This window comes from Dipodomys merriami, unplaced genomic scaffold, assembly GCF_024711535.1.
Source record: "Dipodomys merriami isolate MVZ:Mamm:240054 unplaced genomic scaffold, mDipMer1.0.p SCAF_4, whole genome shotgun sequence".
Classification (NCBI taxonomy): Eukaryota; Metazoa; Chordata; class Mammalia; order Rodentia; family Heteromyidae; genus Dipodomys; species Dipodomys merriami.
Window position 1 is genome coordinate 64,145,456 of NW_027205603.1, and position 23,302 is coordinate 64,168,757.

Sequence of the window (23,302 nt, forward strand, 5' to 3'; positions counted from 1 at the left end):
TTGATAATATTAAATATACCCAACATTTTTTTTTGCTTTGCTGTCATTAGACATTCCCAAAAGAACACATGAAATTTCTTTAAAATCATAAAACACAACTCAAAGATCACATTTTTTGATGTCTTGAATATTAAAGGGCAAGTTAAATAGTGTTACTGCAATGAATGAAATATTTTTCTCATTCTTTTTATTTAGGAGAGTAACAATCACATTCATTTTTTTTCTTTTGGTCTGTTGTGGGCTTGAGCTTTGGGCCTGGGCACTGTCTCTCAGTTCTTTAGCTCAAGGCTAGTGCTCTACCACTTTTAGCCATCTCGCCACTTCTGGTTTTCTGGTGGTTTATTGGAGATAAGAGTGTCACGGAGTTTCCTGTCTGGGTTGGCTTTGAACTTCAATCCTTAGATCTCAGCCTCCTGAGTAGCTAGGATTACAGGCATGAACCACCAACACCTGGCAACAATCATATTCTTTAATCCCCTTTCACCCCTGTCCTTTAATTAAATTAATACACTGTAATTTTTTATATCTGTGTTCAGTTTCCCAATGGTATTTATTGAACACTCAGAAGTTAACTCTGGTATGATTTCAGTTGGTGCCTCTAATCTGCTTCAGCAGAAAAAGGTAGCTATGTTTTAATATACTGAATCGTCAAAGTGCAATCCAAAGTACTGAGGTAAAATTTTACCTTAATCAGGCAATCAATAAATATAATCTTGAGTTTTGAACTGTGGGCTAAGTATAAGCTCTTTGGGAAATTAAGAGAAGTACATGTTATAGCTTCTATGTGACAGAATTCAGGCTATAACTGGAGAGAGAAAAACCATGTGTACTGTAGGCTTTGTAGAACTGAGGAAAATTTGGAGACAGAAGCCTCTTCTAAGTCTTCCTGAAAGAAGACTTTAGGAACAGAAAGTTTTCATTGAGGTATGACTTGACTTAGGCCTTAATAAGGTTTGAAATGATCAAGGAATGGCAATTCACTTGGATAAGAACAGTAAGAGGAAAGAATTGATGGGTGTAGAGACTCTTTAGTGGAAGTTATGAAAAACAAAGTTAAATAAGTTCAAAGAAGCAAGACATACTTATTCAGAGTTTTGATTTTTGATCTTAGATCAGTTTATTTTTGAATCATACTCTGTAACTGTACACTTCAGAGAAGAACTTAAAAAGAAAGACTTGTTGTAGAGGTGTGAATAAATTAACTTCGTAGATTTGTCTAGTTCTGCTTTCTCTTTATAGGATTTACCTACTTCCTTTGCCATTTTTGCCTAGAATATATGCTTTTCAGTTTAGTTTTTGCATCTCAATCACAAATATTCTGAAAAACCTTTGAAGAAGCAACTCATTTTTAGTGCTATTTTTTTATTCATAGTCACTGAGATACTTCACTGTCTAATGGAAATCTGAACTTGTCATATCTGAAACTACTTTTCTTCTTGAAGCTTCTTTTCCTTTGATTCCATTCTTTTGCTCCAACCTAAAACTTAGCTTGGAGTGACCCTTGATTCTCCTTTCTCTTCTATAGTACATTTAATTCATCAGTAAATCCCATTGGGTATATGGCTAAAATGGATATAGAATTTCATCACTTCTTGCCATTGCTATTGCTGCCCCAATTTTCCTGTTTCAACACTTGATCTGTATAGTCCATTTTGTTTTAGACAGCCAGAGAAATTATTTTAGATTATATGCCTTGTGTGTATTTAGAATTAATGATTATGTTCTAGTCAATGAAAAGATATCTCATTACCACAGCTTACGTAAGCTCTGTATAATCTGGCCATCTATGAAGCTTTGACTTCAGCTCTACATTTGCTCAGTTTGCTCAAGCAGTCATTGCTTCTGTACCTTACTTTAAAGTCCCAAGCATACTCCTAACTTTTGCTTCACCTGTCTTATATCTGTGTGATTGTCTTCTAAATTGGTTTTTTTCACAAGCATTTATTTGAATCTCTTAAATACATTCTCATAGTCATTGCGAACATAAATATGAAAAAAGTCTGTGCTCCATACCCTTAAAAGAATTTTGTTTATTATTTATTTCTGGCAGTGTTGGGTTAAATTTAGGACCTTCCTCTTACCTGCTGGTTAGATGCTTTTCAACTTGATCCACCACTCAACCCTTTTTGAGATTGTTATTTTTATGTATTTTTGGAAAAGGTCTCATGTTTTTACCTGGGACAAGCTTTGGATCAAGATTTTCCAGCAGAATCACAGACATGTGCCACCCTACATGGCCTTTTGGTTGAGATGCAGACTGCATAACTTTTTGCCTCGTCTGACCTTTAGCTACAACCTTCCAAATCTCTTCCTTCTGGTTAGCTAGGAGTATAGTTGTGAGGTACCAGACATGGCCCCTGCTTAATGTATTTTAAAACTAGTAAATATGAACAAAGTTGGAAGAAGAAGTGTGATTGGACATGGTGATTAGTTTTATGGTGATTACATGGTAGCACTTATTTTGGAGAGCATCCTGAGCTAATTTAACCTTAATTTACTAAGGTTTGATTGACTTATACTATTATAAATGTATAAATAAATAAATCATACTAACATTAAAATAAAATGTATAAATATGAATAGGTTTCTTAGACTAAAGCATATTCAATTTGTATATTCTTATAAATTAGTAGAATCTATATCTTTCCATGAGTAGACGCATACCCTATCAATTTAGAATTCATCAAGTATTTTGTAGAAATTTTTTTTACTGATTAACTTTTGTATTGGGAAATGAAAAAGTTACAGTTTAATGAAATTTTACAAAGGGAAATTAATAAATATACAAAGCATTACCATCACTTTGTAAGTCTACCTCTCTACCATCAATTTCTTGAGTAATTGCAAAAAATCAGTGGTTATTCAATAGAGAATGATCCAAGGTGACATGGTATAATCTTATGTAGATGTAATGATTTTAAGAAGGGAAAGAAACAATCTTGAAAATAGTTTCTGTATTTTCAGAAATTATAAGTTATGCTTCTTGTAAATAATTTGGTGTTCTTCTACTTAGAATCCCGACCATTGTCAGTTCCTGTAAAAGCCATGTTGACTATATCTGAAGGCTGTAGAAGTCCTGAAGAAAGAATGAAAGAATTCATTGGAATGGTATGGAATGCAGTGAAGAGTCTCACACTACAGGTAAAATAAAAGTTAGAAATATTATACCTCTTATATTTAAAACTTTTGGCATTTTAATATTGGTAAAGTTTTTCTCTTCAGTAGTACTTATGTAAACTATTTCATTTCCACAATTTCGTTAAAAAGAACTGGTATGCTTTGCTTATAAAAAAAGATGTTATAGTTGGTTGCTGATAGCTCATGCCTATAATCCTGGCTACCTGGGCGGCTGAGATCTGAGAATCACAGTTCAAAGCCAGACTAGGGATAATCTGTGAAACTTATCTCCAGTAAACTACCAGAAAGTTGAAAATGGAGCTGTGCTGCCAACCTTGAGCACAAAAGCTCAGGCATTACTCCCAGGTCTTGAGTTCAAGTACCAGAACTGGCACTCCTCCCAAAAAAAACCCCATCTATGTTATGTGTTTAATATGTTTAATATGTTTTTAAATACTATGTTATGTGTTTTTAAACATTAAAGGTTACATAGAAAGCATTGCCTATAACATGGTGATACAGCTTTATTTAGTGAAATGGTAAAGATGGGCTTATTCCTTTTCTGTGATAACAGTAAATTTATAGATAATCTATAAAAGCACAGAAGACTTTAAATAGCAAAAGTACTTTATAGCAAACAGAGCAGTGCTGGAGGTATCATAATACCTTATGTCAAATTATGTTATAGAGCATACTAACAAAAACATCATGGCATAGAAACAAACATAAACCACTGGAACACAATAGAATAGTTGCAAGACAGCCTTTTGAACAAATGAGGCTGGGAAAACTGGATATTCACATGCAGAAGATGAATTACATCCTTATCATTCATACTGTACTAAAATAAATTTAAAATGGGTCCATGACCTTAATGTAATATCGGAAATTTTGAAATTACTTAGGAAAACTTTAGGAAACATAAAAATAAAATATGTAGACACAGGCAATATCTTCCTAAATAGGACTATTAATAGCTCACCAAATAAGAGCACAGACTGACAAGTGGGATTGAATCAAAATTTAAAATACATACTTCTACAAAGAAAAGAAACAGTAATTAGAATAAAGAGAGTACCTACAGAATGAGAGAAAATTATTGTCAGCTATTCATGTAAGAATGCATTATTAACCAGAATGTCTCAGCAGCTCAAAAATTAAACTTCAGAGGAGCCAACAATCTAATTAATATGTGGACCAATGAATTAAACAGATCATATTTTTTGTCTGTCTCTATCTCGTGCACACATATACAAACACACATGTTATTTGTGCATATTTATGCACACACAATGGAGGATTAATTTAAATATAAACAGAAATAAAAATATGTGATTTGCAGGAAAATATTAAATATTGTAAGTGAAATAAGCTTTCTTTTAGATGCAGAATCTCAATACATTTTAATAAGCATTGCCTAAATCCCACCAATCTTAGACAATAGGCAGCCTTTTAATATTATTCTAATAACTCCTTAGGTTGCTTCACCTTTCTTCTTTACAGTTCCCTTTAACACATTGTTTTTTATGATAATCATTTCTATCTATTTGCTTTATTACACATAGTTTTTCTTTTGCTAAAATCTTTATCAGGAAAAACTCATTACTCTTAGGAATGAGAAAAGTCTTCTATTTATAACAGAATATTCTTAGGAATGAGAAACTCTTCTATTCATAACATAATAAATATGAACAGTTTATAAATAGAGAATAAATAGAAACCGTCTTTTTGCTTATTCCTTGTGTTTTTCCAGTGTCTAGTTGATGTGTTTCCTTTGGTTTCACTGACTTAACCCATAGTTTGTGCCCATTAAGTCACCAATAAACTGTTTTCGAACTAATCAATACTACCCAACATCAAGTTATATGTTACATTAGTAATTCTCTAGAAATAAATGTCTTTTATATTTATTATTAAATATAAAGCTAATAACTGGATAATTTAGTAAAGAAGATGCATAACGTTCTACCTACTTTCATTTAAATAATTATGTAGTTAGTAGTTAACATTTATGATTGCAGTTTTATTTGAAGATTTAAATTTTGGTTAATCACATCTGTCTGTCAAGTCAAGTTTGTTAATTATTCTATTAGCCTTTCTCTGTGGAATGCATTTTTTAAATGTTTTGTCAGGGATTTATTTAGGTATAAGTAGGTACAAATGGGGGAGAAAAGAAGGAGTGAGACTTCTGTCCCTTGATGTAGAATGGGAGTAAAGATTCAGAATAGTAGCTCTTACCTATGGATGCTGTTTACTATTCTAAAACATGAATATGTTTGTGCCTACTCAGAACAGAGAGACAACAGATTTTCACATACTTCCTTTAGTCTTTTTACTCTTTGTAACGAGTTTACACCTTTATATATCTCAAAGAAGAAGTCTGATGCAATTAGCACCTTTTATGGCTCCTCTTCTTGTAACTTAATGTTTTAAGTATGTGTGGCTGCCAGCGCCTGTGGCTCATGCCTGTAATCCTAGCTACTCAGGAGCCTGAAATATGAGGATCACGGTTCAAATCTAGTCTGGGCAGGTAAATCTGTGAGACTCTTACCTCTAAGTAACTACCAGAAAACCAGAAGTGGTGCTGTGGCTCAAGTGGTAGAATGCTCGCCTTGAGCTAAAGAGCACAGGGACAGCGCCCAAACCCAGAGTTCAAGCCCCATGACCAACAAAAGAAAAAAAAAAAGTATGTGTGGTAAAAGGCAGACTTGTTGTTTGGGTATGTCACTTTTAACTTCCTTCCTGGTTTTACAGTCCAGTCTGTACCCCTTAATATTTGCTACTTTTAAATTCCTTGTCTCTTCATCTATCCCATTTCATTCCTCCCCTAGATGACCTTGTGTCCTTTTTAATCTTTTTTTTTTTTTGCTGGTCATGGAGCCTGAACTCTGGGCCTAGGCACTTTCCCTCCGCTTTTCAGCTCAAGGCTAGTGCTCTACCACTTGAGCCACAGCGCCACTTCTGGCCTTTTCTGCTCATGTGGTGCTGAGGAATCAACCCCAGGGCCTCATGCATGCAAGGCAAGCACATTACCACTGAGCCACCTTCCCAGTCCCCTTTTTAAATCTTTTCAATACTTTTAAAGGATTGATGACATATTTTCTGTAGTTACTTCTGAGTTGAAAGTTACTAATACCCTTCCCTAGCAAGAGAACCAAAACCATTGGTTTTAGTTGGGAAATGACATGGAAAATTCATTTAACAAAAAACCAGAAGACATCAAGTTATTCTTTTAGTAAAAGAGAAATTAATGAAAACAGTGCTTTAAAAGTAGTGTTTTCAGTATAACCTAGTTAGATTCATAAGAAATCATAAGACATTAAGGTAATGTGAAGTATGAAGATTTAATATACTGAAAATACTTGTCCTCTACAAAAACAACAGAGTAGATTGAAAGCTATTATAAAGATAGCAACCTAGATCCGTCTATTGTCTATTTTAGATGGTAATTGTTGGGAAACAGTTACCCTCTATAGAAAATGGTTTTGTTTCATACTAAGTACCTTCCAGAGGGAACTGGTTGATTTTAAATCTTCTAATGACTTACAGGAATAACATTTTTTATAGTGCTTGTTGAATGTAGCTGTTTCTGTTTTTGTTGTAAGGCCTAAAAAGAAATAGGTTTTATTCTTGAAATGTGAATATAAGACTGTCTTTGGATATAACAATATCTAACAGTTTCAATAAATAATCTGTAGGCCTCATAATTTAAGAACTTTTGTATATAGAATGAGTGACTTACCTAATCTGGAATTCTTGGGCGTAGTAAATAATAGTTCAAGTTTTGAGAGGTTTTTTGTTTTTGGTACCCCATTTATTTGGTATTATCAATCAGATTATGGGTTGCCTCATAACTGGGCTTAGTTACTTCACAGTAAGGGATCTAAATCCTATAGGAGCAAGCTATTTGCAGGTAAGTTTTGAACTATTTCTTTGACATAGTCCTAATTTGCAGAAGGCTTTTACTTTCAGGGGCAGGAGGATGAATTTCTGGAATTATGGCAGATCTAGAATATTTTATTTTTTGTTGTTAGACCTCTATCGTTTGTGGAAAGATCCTGTATACTCCTTCTTTCCCAGATTAAGATCATCTACATACTGGAGTAAAGGCTTTACAGTATACAGTTAAGGACCTTGGTTTCCTTTCTAAGATGTTCCAATTGTTCATTTTTTTTTTTTTACCATGAAAATTTCAGAATCAAACACAGTAACCTGCAGGAAAACAAAAAAATTGTTTTTCTCCTTGGATATATGTACATTTAGTTTAAAAGCTGCAAAATTAGATCCAAAATTGTTATTGCCTCTTGGGAGCTAAAAGTAAGAAAATTAAATATGTGATGCACACATATAAGAACCTGTTTTTCAGAACTTCTTAGCTTAGTTACTTTTAGAAGAGTTAGGTGGTATGACTTCATTTTGCTGTTGCTTGTGATGCAGGGTATTACTATGATATATAGTTTAGGATAGATTAAAGCTTGGTGTGAGTGTGTGTGTGTGTGTGTGTGTATATATATATATATATATATATATATATATATATATGTCACTTTATATATTGTATATGTATATGTGCATAGCCTGCTGTGGCTTCAAACCCAGGATCCTTCCCTCTGAAGCACTGTGAATGTAAATATGCTCCCCTATGCCCAGTGTGATGGGATAAAATTTTGAACAGTATTTTAGAAGTAGTTATTTTAATACCTGTAAATAAAAATCATATTCACTTATTTAACTGTTTATTGAATATCTAATAAATACTAGACACTGTAGCATGTACTACAGAATGAAAATAAACAGGCAGCATTTCATTTGATAGAGCTTACATCCTAGTGAGTGTTCTGTGAGGATATTAATATTAATATATGTTCTTAGGCATTGCACTTGAAAGATTGTGGGGGTTTTTGTTGCTAGCTTCTGGCTTAGTTCATGAATAAGAGAAATATGAACGAAATACAATTTTTAGCATTCACTTTTATTTTTAATTTGCTTTCATGAAGATTACTGCATTCATATATGGAATGTCATTATGTAGAAATTTTATGCAATCTGATTATCTCTAAAGTTTCAAGTGTAAAAAAATAGGAACATGTTATTTTAGAATAGGAGATAGTGTTATTAAGTGAAAATACGGCAGTTTTTATATATCAAGTGTTTGATATAATGGCCACTTGCTAAGATTTTCAGCTTAATATGTAAATGAAACATAGCCTCCTTTTCCTCTTCCTTCTCTTCCTCCTCCCCCTCATCTTCTTCCTCCTCCTCCTCCTCCCTCTTCCTTCTTCTCCTTCTCTATTTCAGTACTGGGGCATGAAATCAAGACTTAGTGCTCTCATTTGGATCTTTTTGCTTCAAGATGGCACTCTACCACTTGAGCCACACCTCCATTTCTGACTTTTTGCTGGTTATTTGGAGATGGAAGTCTCCTAGATTTTCTGCTTGAGCTGTTTTTGAACCCCAGTCCTCAGTTCTCAACCTCCTTAAAAGCTAGGATTACAGGCATGATCCACCAGCATACACATCTCTTCCTTTTAACTGAGTTGCAATCATAATTATAGGCTACATAAGTCAGTAAAACCAAGGTTAAGGAAGAACAATGACATATATTTTTTCAAAATACACATACATTTGAAACTTCAGAAAATTAAGTTGCAGTCATTTCTTTTATTAAAGTAAGAATTGTAAACAATTTTTACTGTATTGGTTTATTCTCAGTGTATGAGACTTAGATGTGTAGCCCTTGATCTAATAGGAATCCAGATAGAGGTGGTTCTATTTCAAGAATTTGTAATAATCCCTTTACTTTAACACATGAATGTGTTCAATATTGGCAAAAGAATACGTTGCTACCAAAACTGAAACAAGATCCTTGAAACAGAAAGGATGTTGCCATGGAAAAATGAAGTAACACTCAGTGCAGCTGTGATGCATTAATGAATAGGATATTTTTTTAAAAGATCACTTGTGTTTGGTGTGGTTCAGAGGGTCCCAACCAGATGGTTTCCATGAACATGAACTGACCCCCAGCTTCAGGACGTCTTACTGGCAGATTACTTCATTTTCTTCCCCTTGGATTGTCAGATCCTTACATTAATGCAAAATTTACTGCTGCAGATTTATATTCAGTAATATAAATCACTCAACATTTTTTATGTTAAAACCACAATTTTAGACATACAGTTTAACAGTTATTTAAAAAGTGTAAAAAGATTTATGTGATAGGCTCAGTATATATAAAATATAACTTTATAATAATTTTGAATAGTTGAATAAGTTAGATTTTATATATATTCTTATCTTTAAAGGAATCCTCCCAATATATATCATATTTTAGAAAATTTATCTTTCAGAGTTTTCACATCTCAGGCCCATTCACTGATGATTCTTTATGCCTTATTCAGTGTGAACTAGTGAAATTTTAGATGTCTTAACTATGAAACTGAGATTTGGCACAATTAAAATTTGTATCTAAAGATATATCTGTATCTATACACACATTTGCATATGTAGCAAACTATCCCTTCACATTTTTTTTTTTTTTGGGTCCGGTCGTGGGGCCTGAACTCTGGGCCTGGGCACTGTTTCTCAGCTCTTCAGCTCAAGGCTAGCACTCTACCACTTGAGCCACAGCGCCATTTCCGGCTTTTTTCTTTTTGCTTATGTGGTGCTGAGGAATCGAACCCAGGGCCTCAGGCATGCAAGGCAAGCGCTCTACCACTGAGCCACCTTCCCAGCCCTGCCCTTCACATTTTTTTAGAACATTTTTCAACACAGCATTACTGTCTATGTGAAGTATTAAATCCATTACTCATATTTTGACCTTTTAGTCTAAATCAATAGAGAATATGCCTGTATTGTTCCTTTTAAATTGTGCCATCAAACATAACTAATGTATCATGTTAAGTATTTTCTATAAATCTAAAAATAAATACTTCAGAGCAAAATTCATATAGAAAACATTTTTTGATAAAAGTAAACAGTTGTAAGGCCTTATCTGTTCCATTTTAATAAAGTTTAATAAACTGTAAAAGAAAGTTTTTTTTCTCACCTGTTTTTGCTAGCATATTTTTTAACTTAATTATATTTTTTGGATAGAACCATGGGATGGCAAATATATTTTCATCTTGTGTCAGTGAGTGGTTTTGATCAAGATTACAGCATTTATAAAATCTTCTCTTAGAAATGTTCAACATCTCTGGCCAAAAAGGAAATGCAACTGAAAACAACACTGAGATTCTACCTCACCCTAGTTAGATTGGCCATTATCAAGAAAACTAACAGCTACAACTATTGGTGGGAATGTAAGCTTGTTCAACCACTCTGGAAAGCAGTAATGAGGGTCTTAAAAAAAAAAAAAAAGAACTACCCTATTACTGAGCAATTCCCCTTCTGGGCATTTATCCAACAGAGCACAAACAAGGATACACTAAAGTCACCACCACAGCCATGTTTATTGCAGTATTATTATTTATCATAGCCAAGGTATGGAAACAACTCAGATGCTCCTCAATGGACGAATGAATCAAGAAAATGTGGTATATATACATGATGAAGTTCTACTAATCCATCAGAAACAATGATATTTTACCATTCATAAGGAAATGGAGAGACTTGGAAAAAAAGTATATTAAGTAAAGTAAGCTAGACCTAGAGAAACACATGCATGGGATCACTCTAGAATGTGCTTATAAACCTAGAAGTAAGCACAGTGGGTTGTAAATGAATTAACTGAAGTACAATAGACTCTGTGGAGAACACAAATAGTGTAATTCTTTAGAAAGACTAAGTCAAAGCCCAACAAAATAAGTTCTAGGACTTGGATACTTGCAAGTGGTGGGGGCAAGGGGAACAGGGTGAAAGAATGACAGGGAGAAATGAGCAGAATGAGGCAAGAATGTATATGCCACAGAATTGTGAAAAACAATGGAAGGAATGGGTGAAAGGGGGATGCATTGTATACATAATTGCTTTGTTAAATGGCAAAACAATTCAATACAAAACCCAAAAATTAAGAAAAGAGAGAAACGGTGGGAGGGTGGGTGAGAATGTTAAAAGGAGTGACACTGATCAGGAGATGCTGTATTCATAAACTGCTCTATTGAATGGCAACTCCTTTGTACAACTGCTGAAAGAAAATAAAAATATTTAAAAATGGGATAGTAAAAAATATTTTTAAAGGTTTATTAGGTTTCTAGTAGAGAAGGTTATAAAGTCATAGATAGGATATGTTTTCATTCTTGGCTTGAATGTTTATTATGATGACTAGTCAAGGTTTTCAAATATGTGTTTAGTCTGATCCAAATATTTTAATTATCTTTCTCTTTTCTAGCTTGAATTACAATCTTGTTGTGTGTTCATTCCAAATGATAGTCTGCCTTCCCCAAGTACAATTGTATCTGGTGACATTCCTGGAACAGTAAGAAGTTGGTACCACGGCCAGTGCAGCATGCCAGGAACACTTATCCTCTGTCTACCTCAAATAAAGGTTATTAGTGCTGGTCACAAATATATGGAACCTCTGCAGGAAATCCCTTTTGTTATCCCACGGCCCATCCTTGAAGAAGGTACATTAAAAAAAAAACTCTTCTTGTGACTATTACTTTTAACTGATATTTTTAGTTTTTTTAATGTTCTAGTACACATGTTAAGACAACTCATTGAAAGATTTCTATGGACAAATAACTGAACTGGTATAATTTAATGTTATTTATACCTTTAAATTATAGTCATTAATACCTTTTAATTAACCTAAATGAATGTATATTATTTGGTATTATCACTAAAATGTATATAATCACTAAAATGTAATTGCAAGAAAAATTAATTTGAAAGAAAATTGATTTCATTATACTGAATTAGGAAATGGTAAGTAGTTTGATCTTAATTGAAGCCAATTGACTTATGAATTATATTACATATAAATAACATAAATACTAGAATAATGGAATATATTATTTACCTCAAGCATAATATATTTTAGATTTCTTATTTATACAAAGTAAATAATTGTCAAACATTATAGCTATGATTCTTTTCCCAATATGTATTTAATTTCTTATACTGAGGTGTTTTCAGTTGCGAATTCATTCCCTTTTGAACTCTGACATACTCTTTTCAAACAAACTGTGAACCTAGAAAAGTTTTAAGTCACAACGTAAGTAATGTGAATCTATATTTTAATAACAAGCCTCATGTTTTTGACAGTGCTAAATAGGTCAACACCTTGTTCATATTATTTGGATGTAAGTGTATGAATTCTTTTATTTAGATTGCTAAATAACAGAACAGCAGATAGATTTAAATGTTTGACTCCAACTTTGATATTGATTTCTCTTTTTCTGTACTGACATTTCCATTAAAATTAGTTAGTTTTTTTTAACTGGAAGCTATATTTTACTACCAGATGTTAATATTGGTCTTTAATATTTTGAATACCATTAAGATAAAAATAATGGAATTCTAAGTATTAGAGGAAACTTAAGAAGTTCTCACGTAGTCTTAATTCAGGGATCCTTTCTTTAGCATCTTTGATATTCTTTCCTATTTGCTTTTGGTTATTAGAAGTTCTTTATTGTAACAGCTATTGTGTTACATATCAAGGTTATTTTATCCTCATAAAATGAATTATGGCATGCTATTTTTTGTTTTGTTTTTGGTCATGGGGGCCTTGAACTCAGAGCCCGGGAGCTATCCATGAGCTTTTTTATTCAAGGATAACACTCTACCACTTTGATCCACAGCTCCACTTCCAGTTTTTTAGTATTTAGTTGGAGATAGAGTCTCACAAGGACTTTCCTCCCAGGCTGGCTTCAAACCACCATCCTCAGATCTCAGCCTTCTGATTAGCTAGGATTACAGATGTGAACCACTGATGTCTGGCTATGCTTTTTTTTTTTTTAAGATAATTTTTGTAAAACTAAAAAATGGCATTAAAAATCAAATCCACTAATAGTCAAATAATGATTTTCTTAAGCTACAATTTATATGTCATAAAATTCTTTTTAAAGGAAACAGTTTAGTGATCTTTAGAATGTCCACAGGTTTATACAGTCCTGTTCATCTCCCTGTAGATTTTTTAGAACATTTTCATCTCCTAAACATCTTCTTGTCTATGGTTTGTCTTTTTTACTTTCTTATTATTTCTTATTTCTCCTACTCAAAGTATCCCTTCATTATTGCTCATTTCTTTGATCTTCAAAACCAATATGCCTTTATCAAGTGAACTACAGTTCTAGAAATATAAAGGTACATAGTCAATTTGTTAAATTATGTGACATACCAATTATCCTCTTCTTGAACAATATGCAAATCTTCAAGCACTTTAATCTTCATTTCCAAATTTACAGATTATTGTCATCTTTTAACTTAAAAAAACTTCTTAAGATGTCATTTTTATTTTATACTGATATAATTGTTTAGATTGGCATGTATTTTGCAGAGATTAGGAAATTTTTAGTAATGATTTAGATGATTAATATATTGTTTAAATCAGTTATATGATTTCTTTTGAAGGTGTTCAACTGTGTTTCATAGTCCCAAAGCATCTATAGACAATATGTTAATGAATCAGCATGATGTTCCAATGAAATTTTATTTACAAAATCTGATAGAAGTAAAAATTTGGCCCTACATCCTCTTTGCTGGCCCCTGTACTAGGGTTTCGCTAATCTTTCCTTTTTGTAACACTTCTTCCTTTTCAGATCACTTAAAATTGATTTTTTCTGATGGTCAGATATTAGGAACTCTCAATTTTATTCATTTGATAATGTATTTTTTTTTACTTATTTTATTTTTTGCCATGCTGGTATTTGAACTAAAGGCCTTGTGAGCTTCCTAGGCTGATGTTCTGCCAATTGAGATATGCCTCCAGTCTTGCTTTTTGCTGGTTATTTATGAGATGGAACCTAGCAACTTTTCTGCCTACCTGGCCTTTAAAGAATGCCTCCTAACTATCTAGGATTAAAAGCACAAGCCAATGGTGCAGGGCTGATAATGCCTTTATTTTGAGTCAGCTCTGGGCTTTATCTTCAGTTAGCCTTCGTTGTGAACATGGATGTTCAATCCTACCCATCCTGAAGTACATTTGTTTATCTTGAAATTCTGGCTTTCTTTAATCCTTTGCTTTAAATAGTTACATTTTTGGGGAAGTATATTAATAAATTTAGGAAAGTGTATAATTTGTAATTTTTATAAATTGGGTTTATAATTTTAGTGTAACCATTTGGTATATATATGTTGAGTTATTTACTCTTTGTTTTACTTGTACATACATAGATAAAGAACTGTTTACTTGTTTTACCAGTTTTTAAAGTGGTATTCCTGGTTATAATATCACTCTTGCATTCTTTTTCAGCTATACTTGCATATTGAAATACTTTTAAAAATAATTTGCCTTTCTTTTCCTAAGTCACTTCTGATTTTTAAAAAGTTTTGGTAAATCTTATTTTCTGTTATACCCTGTCTTATTCTTTTATTATTTTGTGCCGGTACTGAGGTTTGAACACAAAGACTTCATACTATCACCTAGCTTTTTCACTCATTGCTGGCTCTCTCTACATGAACAACACCTCCACTTCCAATTTTTTGCTGGTTAATTGGAGATTAAGAGTCTCAAGGGTTTTTCTTCTTAGGCTGCTTCTGAATTGCAGTCCTTAGATTATAGCTTCCTGAACAGTTAGGCATGAGTTATGTCACCCAGCTTATTCTGTCTTATTCTCATGGACATTGGATTTATAATGCTCCCCCAATTCCACAGTGTCATTTTTGTTGGTGGCAGAATATAGATAAATGTTGCTAACATTTCTAATCAGTTATATTCAGATGTGGAATAGGTAAATTCACTGAATTTTCCTATTGTGCCCTTTTCCTTTGATATCTGTTGTTTTGTGTCCAGGTCATTTCTGATTAGTAAATGTTTTTTGCTAAGTACAGACAATGGATTGGGAGGAGATAGCTTAAGGAAAGAAAATTGGACACAGTGAGATTGCTCTTATATTTTCTAGCTAGTTATTCAAGTTTTCTAAAATGAAAGAATCATTGTAAGTGGTGATTGTTACAGTGATTTGGATAGAACCAAGGAATATTAAAGAAGTTAACAAAATTCTGTCCAAACAGTGCTAATGTAATTATGGATAGTGAAGGAGAAAATTAAAGAATAACTTATGTTCCATAGCTTAGATGTCCGAATAGAAATTTATATAGTAAATATTATGGTTAGAGTAGAAGAAGGGTAAGTTTGGACACGTAAGGTGATATACATGAATTTTTTGGTGCATACTGTAAAGTCCTCCATGGAGTACTCAAGTAAATAGGTCTAATGAGCTGCTGCACATATGGATCCAGATCTCTTATCTGGGGTCTTAGTTTGAGATACAAAAGGTAGCAGGAAACCATCAGTTAAAGCAAAAAACAAAAAAAATGATGAGACCATGTAAATCAATTAAATAATGACAGATTAAATGGGAGGACTAAAATAACAGGTGATGGAAATTACAAATAAAAGTTCAAGTAAAGGGAACAAGTTATCTAATGAAAGACCAAGGGTTGGGTTCTTTATAATTGCAGTAGAGTTGCTCAGTAAGATAAGGAATAAAACATGTCATGGAATTTGAGAATTTTAGGTGTTGTTTCTCTTATCAGAATACTTCAGAAAACTACTCTTACTTCAAGTGAGATTTTGGTGGTTTAAATACTAAATAGAAACTGAAGAACAAATATTCATTTTTAAAAATTATTAATTTTTAGGAAGAAAAATTGTAGTATAGTTATATATATATAGTTGCCAAATACACATATATTTACAGTTATATTTTCAATTGCAACACATAAAAATTGAGTTAGGTTATTAGAAATAAAAATGGAACTTCATAAATGATATATATTGTACTATAAAATATTGCTTTTGGAATGAGAGTGGAGCTCAAGTGGTACAACACTTAGCTAGCAAGCTTAAAGCCCTGAATTCAAAATGCTACTACTGTTACTAAACAGAAGAAAAAGAGTGTGGAAAAGAGAGAAAAGGAGGAGAAGGGAAGAAGGGAAGAGAGGATGTGAGTGGAAGGGAAAAGACATTTATTAGTTAAAATTTTATTATTAATTCACTTGAACCACATCAACTCAGCCTCTTTTTACATTTGTTGTTGTTAACTATTTAAGTAGTTGTACAAAGTGGTTTAAATTCTACTTATCAGTTTGTGAATACAGTATATCTTAATGCCTTCCCTTTAGTCATTTCCTCCTCTATCCCATTTTGTTTTGGAGATAGAGTCTTGCTATATTTGCTTGGACTAGCTTGGAAATACAATCCCTCTGTTTCAACATGACAAGTAGTTGGGATCGCAGGTGTGTGCTGCCTTGCCTGATTTCCACCTTGTAACTCTAAAAGTGTTTAATTAAAGCTTTTTTTGGTTTTTGCTTTTTTTTCCTTTCCTTTTCTGAGAAATTATCTTTCTCTATATTTTTGTAGCTCTAAATTTTCTGTAGCTCTAAATTTCTGTTAAAATCATAATTCCTGAAAACAGGTTTTATAAATTTCTAGTGAAATGTACTGCAGGTTGTTTTCCATGCAACAAAAGTCACATATTTTAACCTTTTATTTTGATGATAATATTTTCAGAATATTGTTTATATTTCTGACTTATATGGAAAATATGGCACAAACTCTATTCATTTAAATATTATTCAGGATTATCATTATAAATGTAACCAGAAGGAACAAAAAATGAGACATTTTATTCCTACCCTTAAAACTTTTTCGGTATACTGAGACATAACCAGGTGCTGGTGGCTCTTGCCTGAAACATAAAACAGGCACAGGAAAATATGATCATGCACCGACCATGTTTTAGACATAGAATATAGACTTGAACAACACAGATGTGGTGCTGCTCTCTTATATTTTATAAGCTATTGAAGGAATAATGTAGCATCTTAGTCATTTTTTTCCATGTAGTCTCTTTCCATGTATTATTTTTTCCACTTTGACTTTTTCAGAAGGCTTTATTGAATGAGGCAATTAAGAGGACTAATAGTATCTGTCTTTCACGTGGTAAGTGCTCTAGTTAAAGCCATCAGAGTTAATAATACTGAAAGAGGCTTTCTAGGTTCCAATGCCTGGTTTCCAATCTCTGCTATTTCCCACATCTGTTTTCCTTTCCTTCCTTCCCAATCTCCTCCCCTCCCCTTCCCTTCCCTTCCCATCTCCCTTCCCTTCCCTGTCTCCCTTCCTTTCCCATCTCCCTTGCCTTCCCATCTCCCTTCCCTTCCCGTCTCCCTTCCCTTCCTTTCCCTTCCCTGTCTCCCTTCCCTTCCCATCTCCCTTGCCTTCCCATCTCCCTTCCCTTCCCTTTTCTTCCCTTTCCATCTCCCTTCCCTTCTTTTCCCTTCTGTCTCCCTTCTCTTCCCTATATCCCTTCCCTTCCCTTCCTTTCTTTCTTCTTTCACCAGTTCTTGGGCTTGAATTCAGTACCTAGGCACTGTCCTTGAGCTGTTTTTCCTCAAGGCTAGCACTCTTACCACTTAAGCCACAGCACCACTTCTGGCTTTTTTTGTTTATATGGTATTAAGGAATTGAACCCATGGCTTCATGCATGCTAAGCAAGCACTCTACCACTAAGCCACATTCCCAGTCTTTTTTTCCTTCCTTGATTGATTGGTGCTGTTGCAATATTCCTGAAATGCTGTGATCATCATAAAGCTACTTCTTTTAATTCACTTGCAGACACTACTCAACACAATAGTATTAAGGAATGAAGTAGATATTATAGGGGAAAAGTCATTCTTTTAAACTGACTGTCACTCCTATACTTGTTGGTACTTTAAAATTCTTTAGCAATTTTGCTTAGAATCAGATAGGACAAGCTAGATGGTTCATGGTAGGTACTCATGAGACTAAGGGCAGCCTGGGCAGACAAGTCTTGGGTTTCAGTCTCCAATTAACTCGTAAAACAATACTACAATTTCTCTCTCTTTAATATCCTGACCAAATTAATTTCATTAATTTCAAGTTCTTCTCCCTTTCTTATTCAGAGTAATTTCTTTTTAATGCCCTTAATTACTTTCATGATTTACTATCCATCCCAGGGTAAATGTTAAAAATCCTAAACATGACTGTGATTTTGTATGAGTTTTCCCTACCCATTCCTTTAGCCTTACTTTCTACCATTGTCCTGCTGCATGCTGTTGCCCAGTTCCAAGCCACAGTAACCAGCAAAGGGTTTTAGATTAGCATACACTGTCATATCATAGCCCATTTGTACACTACAGACATGATTGTAGCTTAATCTCTTTTGGTGATTGTAAAGAAAAAATATTTAAAATTTAAAAGGTTAACTTCTAGCTTGTTTTAATTTAATTTAATTTTTAATTTAATAATTATTGATCACTAGTAAATAATGTTTTAAAATGATTAATAGGATGAATAGAATTCTTAAAAATTGAAGACTCATATACTGAACTTGGATTTCTAAAGTTCAGAATGAAGTACTGTTTGTTGAAATGTGTCATCTGATTTCAATTGCCATGAAAAGAGAGATCATCTCTACTGTAGCCAGATCCAGTCTGTGTAGGGTGTTTGGGTCAAAATCAACATCCTGAGTTTCATTATGGAGCATTTGCAGTGAGCCTTGCAGATGTAATTTGCTACATCCAGCCAACACCTCTGAGCAGATGGGCTTCTACCCTATGTAGAGCAGAGGTTTGTTTTTTCTTCTTTGAAAGAGTTGCCTGTGACTTTAATAAAATATTTTGACAGAAATGGAATATTGAGATCATTTATAAATTAAAACTGCTGTTGCTGGATTTAGTAAGTTTTCAGTAGAAACTAATGGGAAAAATTATTTTGCATCCATGAATAATGAGGACCATTTTTCTGTGAGGTTCTTGTTTATCTTAATGGTTAGTATGTATTGTTCCATGCTTGGTTTTTTAGGTTGCAGTTTCATGTTCATGATTTTCCCTTGTTCTGAAAAATGGCAATGTGCTGTCACAGTATTTTGTTTTGTTTTTGATTTTCCCTTGCTGTTTACTTGCCTTAATCCTGAAACTATGTTTAGGACTCTGGGTAGAAAAGGAAGCTATGAAGGGAACTTCAAATTTGTTTTTGATGATGAAGTTTAAAAATAAATGTATTGGAAAAATCATGTATGCTTTACAAATGAAATTAAGCTTTTGAACTACCTAAATGTAGTGTTACATTGCTAAAGACTTTATTGTCTTCTTTGTAGCTCATAACCAATCTGTTCCATCTTTTATTACGTACAGATTCTTCAGTGTTTGTTTTGTTTTGTTCTGTATTTGTTCTGTATTTATTTTGTCTCATTCTCTGTATTGGAAATTGACTCTAGGGAAGTTCTTTTGCTAAGAAATGAATTGGGCTCAGTGACTTATGCCTATAATCTCAAATTCTCTGGGGATAGAGTTGCTGTTTGACACCAAATAGGTAAAAGGTTAGCAAGACTCCATTTCTTCCAATAAGCCTGGCATAGTATGGACGCCTTTGATCTTAGATATGTGGGAAACGTAGGTATGAAGCTCTAAGAATTAGGCTTGCCCCTGGGCATCACCATATCACAAAAAAAATAAAGAAGGGCTGGAGATCTGGGTCAAGTGATTACAGTGCCTAAGTAAGGCACTGATTTCAAAGCACAGTATGCCAAGGATTACAGTAAGCTGAAAGGGAACCTTAAACTTCTATTTCCTCATTAAAAAATTTGTATTCCTAATATTTTCACACATTTTATACTTCTGTTTTGTTTTGTTTGCCAGTATTAGGGCTTATACTTGGAGCCTCATACTTGTCTGGCAGGCTCTGTAACCATTTGAGCAATGACCCCAACACTTTATGTTTTTATTATTTTTAAATAGGGTTTCACATTTATGCGCAGCTGACTAGGCCCATATTTTTCTGGCTTAAGGCTTCACAGATAGCTGGGATGAAAGACATTCACCAGTGCATTCAGCGTTTTCTTGGTAGAGATGTGGTCTCATGAACTTTTTTCCCTGGTCTGGCCTTGAACCATGATCCTCTCTACCACTGAGCTACCTTCCCAGCCCGAATTTTTGTTGTTGTTGTTCCGGTCGTGGGGCCTGAACCCTGGGCCTGGGCACTGTCCCTGCGCTCTTCAGCTCAAGGCTAGCACTCTACCACTTGAGCCACAGCGCCACTTCCAGCTTTTTTCTTTTTGCTTATGTGGTGCTGAGGAATCGAACCCAGGCCTCAGGCATGCAAGGCAAGCGCTCTACCACTGAGCCCAATCCTCTCTATTTCTGTTTCCCAATAGCTAGAATTATAGATATGAACCACTATGCTGGCTTACACTTATTATAAAAACTGAAGTCTAAGCTGGGTGCCCGGGGCACGTGCCTATAATCCTAGTTACTCAGGAGGTTGAGATCTGAGGATTGTGGTTCAAAGCCAGCCTGGGCAGGAATTTCCATGAGACTCTTACTTCCAATTAAACACCAGAAAACCAGAAGTGGCGTTGTGGCTCAAGTGGTAGAGCACTAGCCTTGAGCTGAAGAGCTTAGGGATAGTGCCCAGGCCCAGAGTTTAAGCCCCATAACCAACAAACAAAACAAAACAAAACAAAACAAACAAACAAAAAAAACTAAACTCCATGTAACTGATTTAATATGTTACCATGTATTTCCAGATTACTTCTATTATACAAAACATTTGATTTTTTAAATAATAATTGAAAATTCACAGCAAAATTAAGAAGATAGTTCAGAAATATGTATATACTTTCAGCATAGTCTTCCCATTATCTATGTCTGCTTTCAGAATGGTACATTAGTTGTAGTTTATGAACCTCCATTGGCATGATATTGCTCAAAGTGTTTATTTTAGAATTTCATGTGGTGATAGGCATTTTGTGAGTTTAGAGAAATAATGACAAATTTCATATATATAATTTTCATTATAGATTAAATTATCTTAAAATTTTCATTAACTTAGAATTTCTGTATGCATGTATTCTGTATTTACGTGTGTATCTTTGAAAGGGTAGGGGGACATACAGAACTCGAGGGAAAAGGATAAAAAGTGTAGCAGTGGAAAAAAATTCTTCTTTTTTGGAACAAAAGATGATCAGCATTTTATTTATTTATACTGTGTAAATGTTCATATGACACATGGACATTCCTACATTGAGGTTCTGAAGACCATCAAACATTAAAGTTTAGGAATCCCAATCAGGTGATGCACAAAAACCATGACAAACAAAGTAAAAGAAAATTTCAAACCTAATACTAAGTGACTAGGTTGCTGCAGACTAGAAGTTCCCCCAGTAGGATTAGGTTTTTTGTTTTTTTTTTAAGTATTTTAAGTCCAGTCACCCTATGGTAGTTCCACATGTTAGTGGCTGCATATGTTAATTTAAGCCAGTATAAGCTTTTATAACTATGCAGAAACACAAGACAAGGTATGCATTAAAACGTGATAATAACACACTTCACATGAATCTGAGTGCCTCTCCAGAATCAGTACTCTTCTGTTTTGATAAGCAAACACACACACACACACACACACACACACACACACACACACACACACACACACACACACACACACACACACACACACACACACACACACACACACACACACACACACACACAGAGTTGTTTTTTGTTGTTGTTTGTTTTTAGATAAGATTTTGCTGTGAAGCTTATGCTGGCCTCAAACTTGTGATCCTCTCTGCCTTAGCCTTCTGAATGCTAGGGACGAGTAATTTGGATACATCATATTTGGAAGGGAAAAATGGTCAACTTTCTAAATGTATATCTTCTATAGTTAAATTTTAATATTTTACTTGAATTCAGTTTTTTTTATTATGAAAATACCATACAGAGGGGTTTACAATTACCTGGGCAAAGTCAGTTTTTTTTTTTTTTATTCCAGGAGATTTAGATAGGGCCTGAAGAAAATATGTTTTTAAAAAAAATATTTTTTTAAGATCTTTTAATCTTCACAATGATAGTCATCATTATCTTAATCTACATTGCTTTTAAACTCTCCATGTTCCTTTTGTTGTTGTGATTGTTGTTGTCGGTCATGGGACTTGAACTCTGGGCTTGGTGTATGCTCCCTTTATTCTTCCCTCTTTCCCTTCTTCTACGTAGCTGCTGGCACACATCGATCCTTTTACTATCTTCACATTTTTACCTTTCCTAGATGTCATATAGTTGTATTCATATCACATGTAGCCTTGCTGCTTAGGACAGTTTCTCATTCACCTTCTGGGGAATATTCCATTGAATAGTTAGATCACATTTTGTTTATTGATTTACTAATATGTATTGCTAGCAGTTTTGTCTACTGAGTAATGATGTTGTATCAGCTTGTATGGTTGAATGTTATAATTGATCATGTATGGAATCCTTGAGGTGAGATTACTAGGTTCCCATTAAAATCTTATGTTATGTTTCAAGAAAATGCCAGAGTACTTCCTAAGTGGTTTTACTATTTTAAATTCCATTGTCAATGCGTTAGAGTTTTACTTTCTATATATCCTTGATAGATACCTATCCTTGATAGATAAACCAATCTAATAGGTGTGTAGTGGCATCTCATTGTCATATTTACTTGTGTACTTATAATGAGTCATTTTGTTTTATGCACATAGTTTTATGAATTTAATATGATTTGTGTATCTAGTAAAATATGTATTTAAGTCATTTTTATATTTTTGAATTCTTCTGCAAGAATGGATTCTAGATGCTATTACTTTTTTCACATAAATCATTTAGTAGTTCTTATGGTGATGACCTATTTACTCATTTCCAAAATGGTTTCTTTGAAGCATAAATATTTAAATGTTCTGAATTTATTTTGTCAGTTTTGTTTGAATCATTCTTTTTAATTTCAGTGTTAGCTACATTTTAATATGTAGCTTACTTACAGGTATCGTTTTGTATATTCTGTGAAGCAAGAGTCTAAGGTGACTTATGTTACATTTGCTCATTACTGTTTTCTCAAAAATTCATACATTCTCTGTTAAGTTGTCTTGATACAGTTGTTAAAATTTAGTTAATTATTAATGTAAATTCCTTTGTAGACTCTTAATCCTAATCCATTGATCTACATGCCTGTTCTTATCTGGCATACAGTACCATACAATTTTCATTACTGTAGTATCAATTTAAGTTTTAAAATTAGATCATAGAAGTTATCAAAGTTCCTTTTTTG

The 23,302-nt window shown here is 33.6% G+C and overlaps 1 protein-coding gene across 4 annotated transcripts in view; it reads left to right on the forward strand.

Moving 5' to 3' along the window:
- Positions 1-23,302, forward strand: part of Vps13b (vacuolar protein sorting 13 homolog B) — a 515,578-nt gene that overhangs the window by 202,015 nt on the left and 290,261 nt on the right. For all 4 annotated transcript variants that reach the window (XM_069991130.1, XM_069991132.1, XM_069991133.1 and 1 more), the window contains exons 22-23: positions 3,014-3,141; positions 11,444-11,678. In XM_069991130.1, the coding sequence (XP_069847231.1) occupies positions 3,014-3,141; positions 11,444-11,678 (363 nt within the window). The remainder of the gene's footprint in view (positions 1-3,013; positions 3,142-11,443; positions 11,679-23,302) is intronic.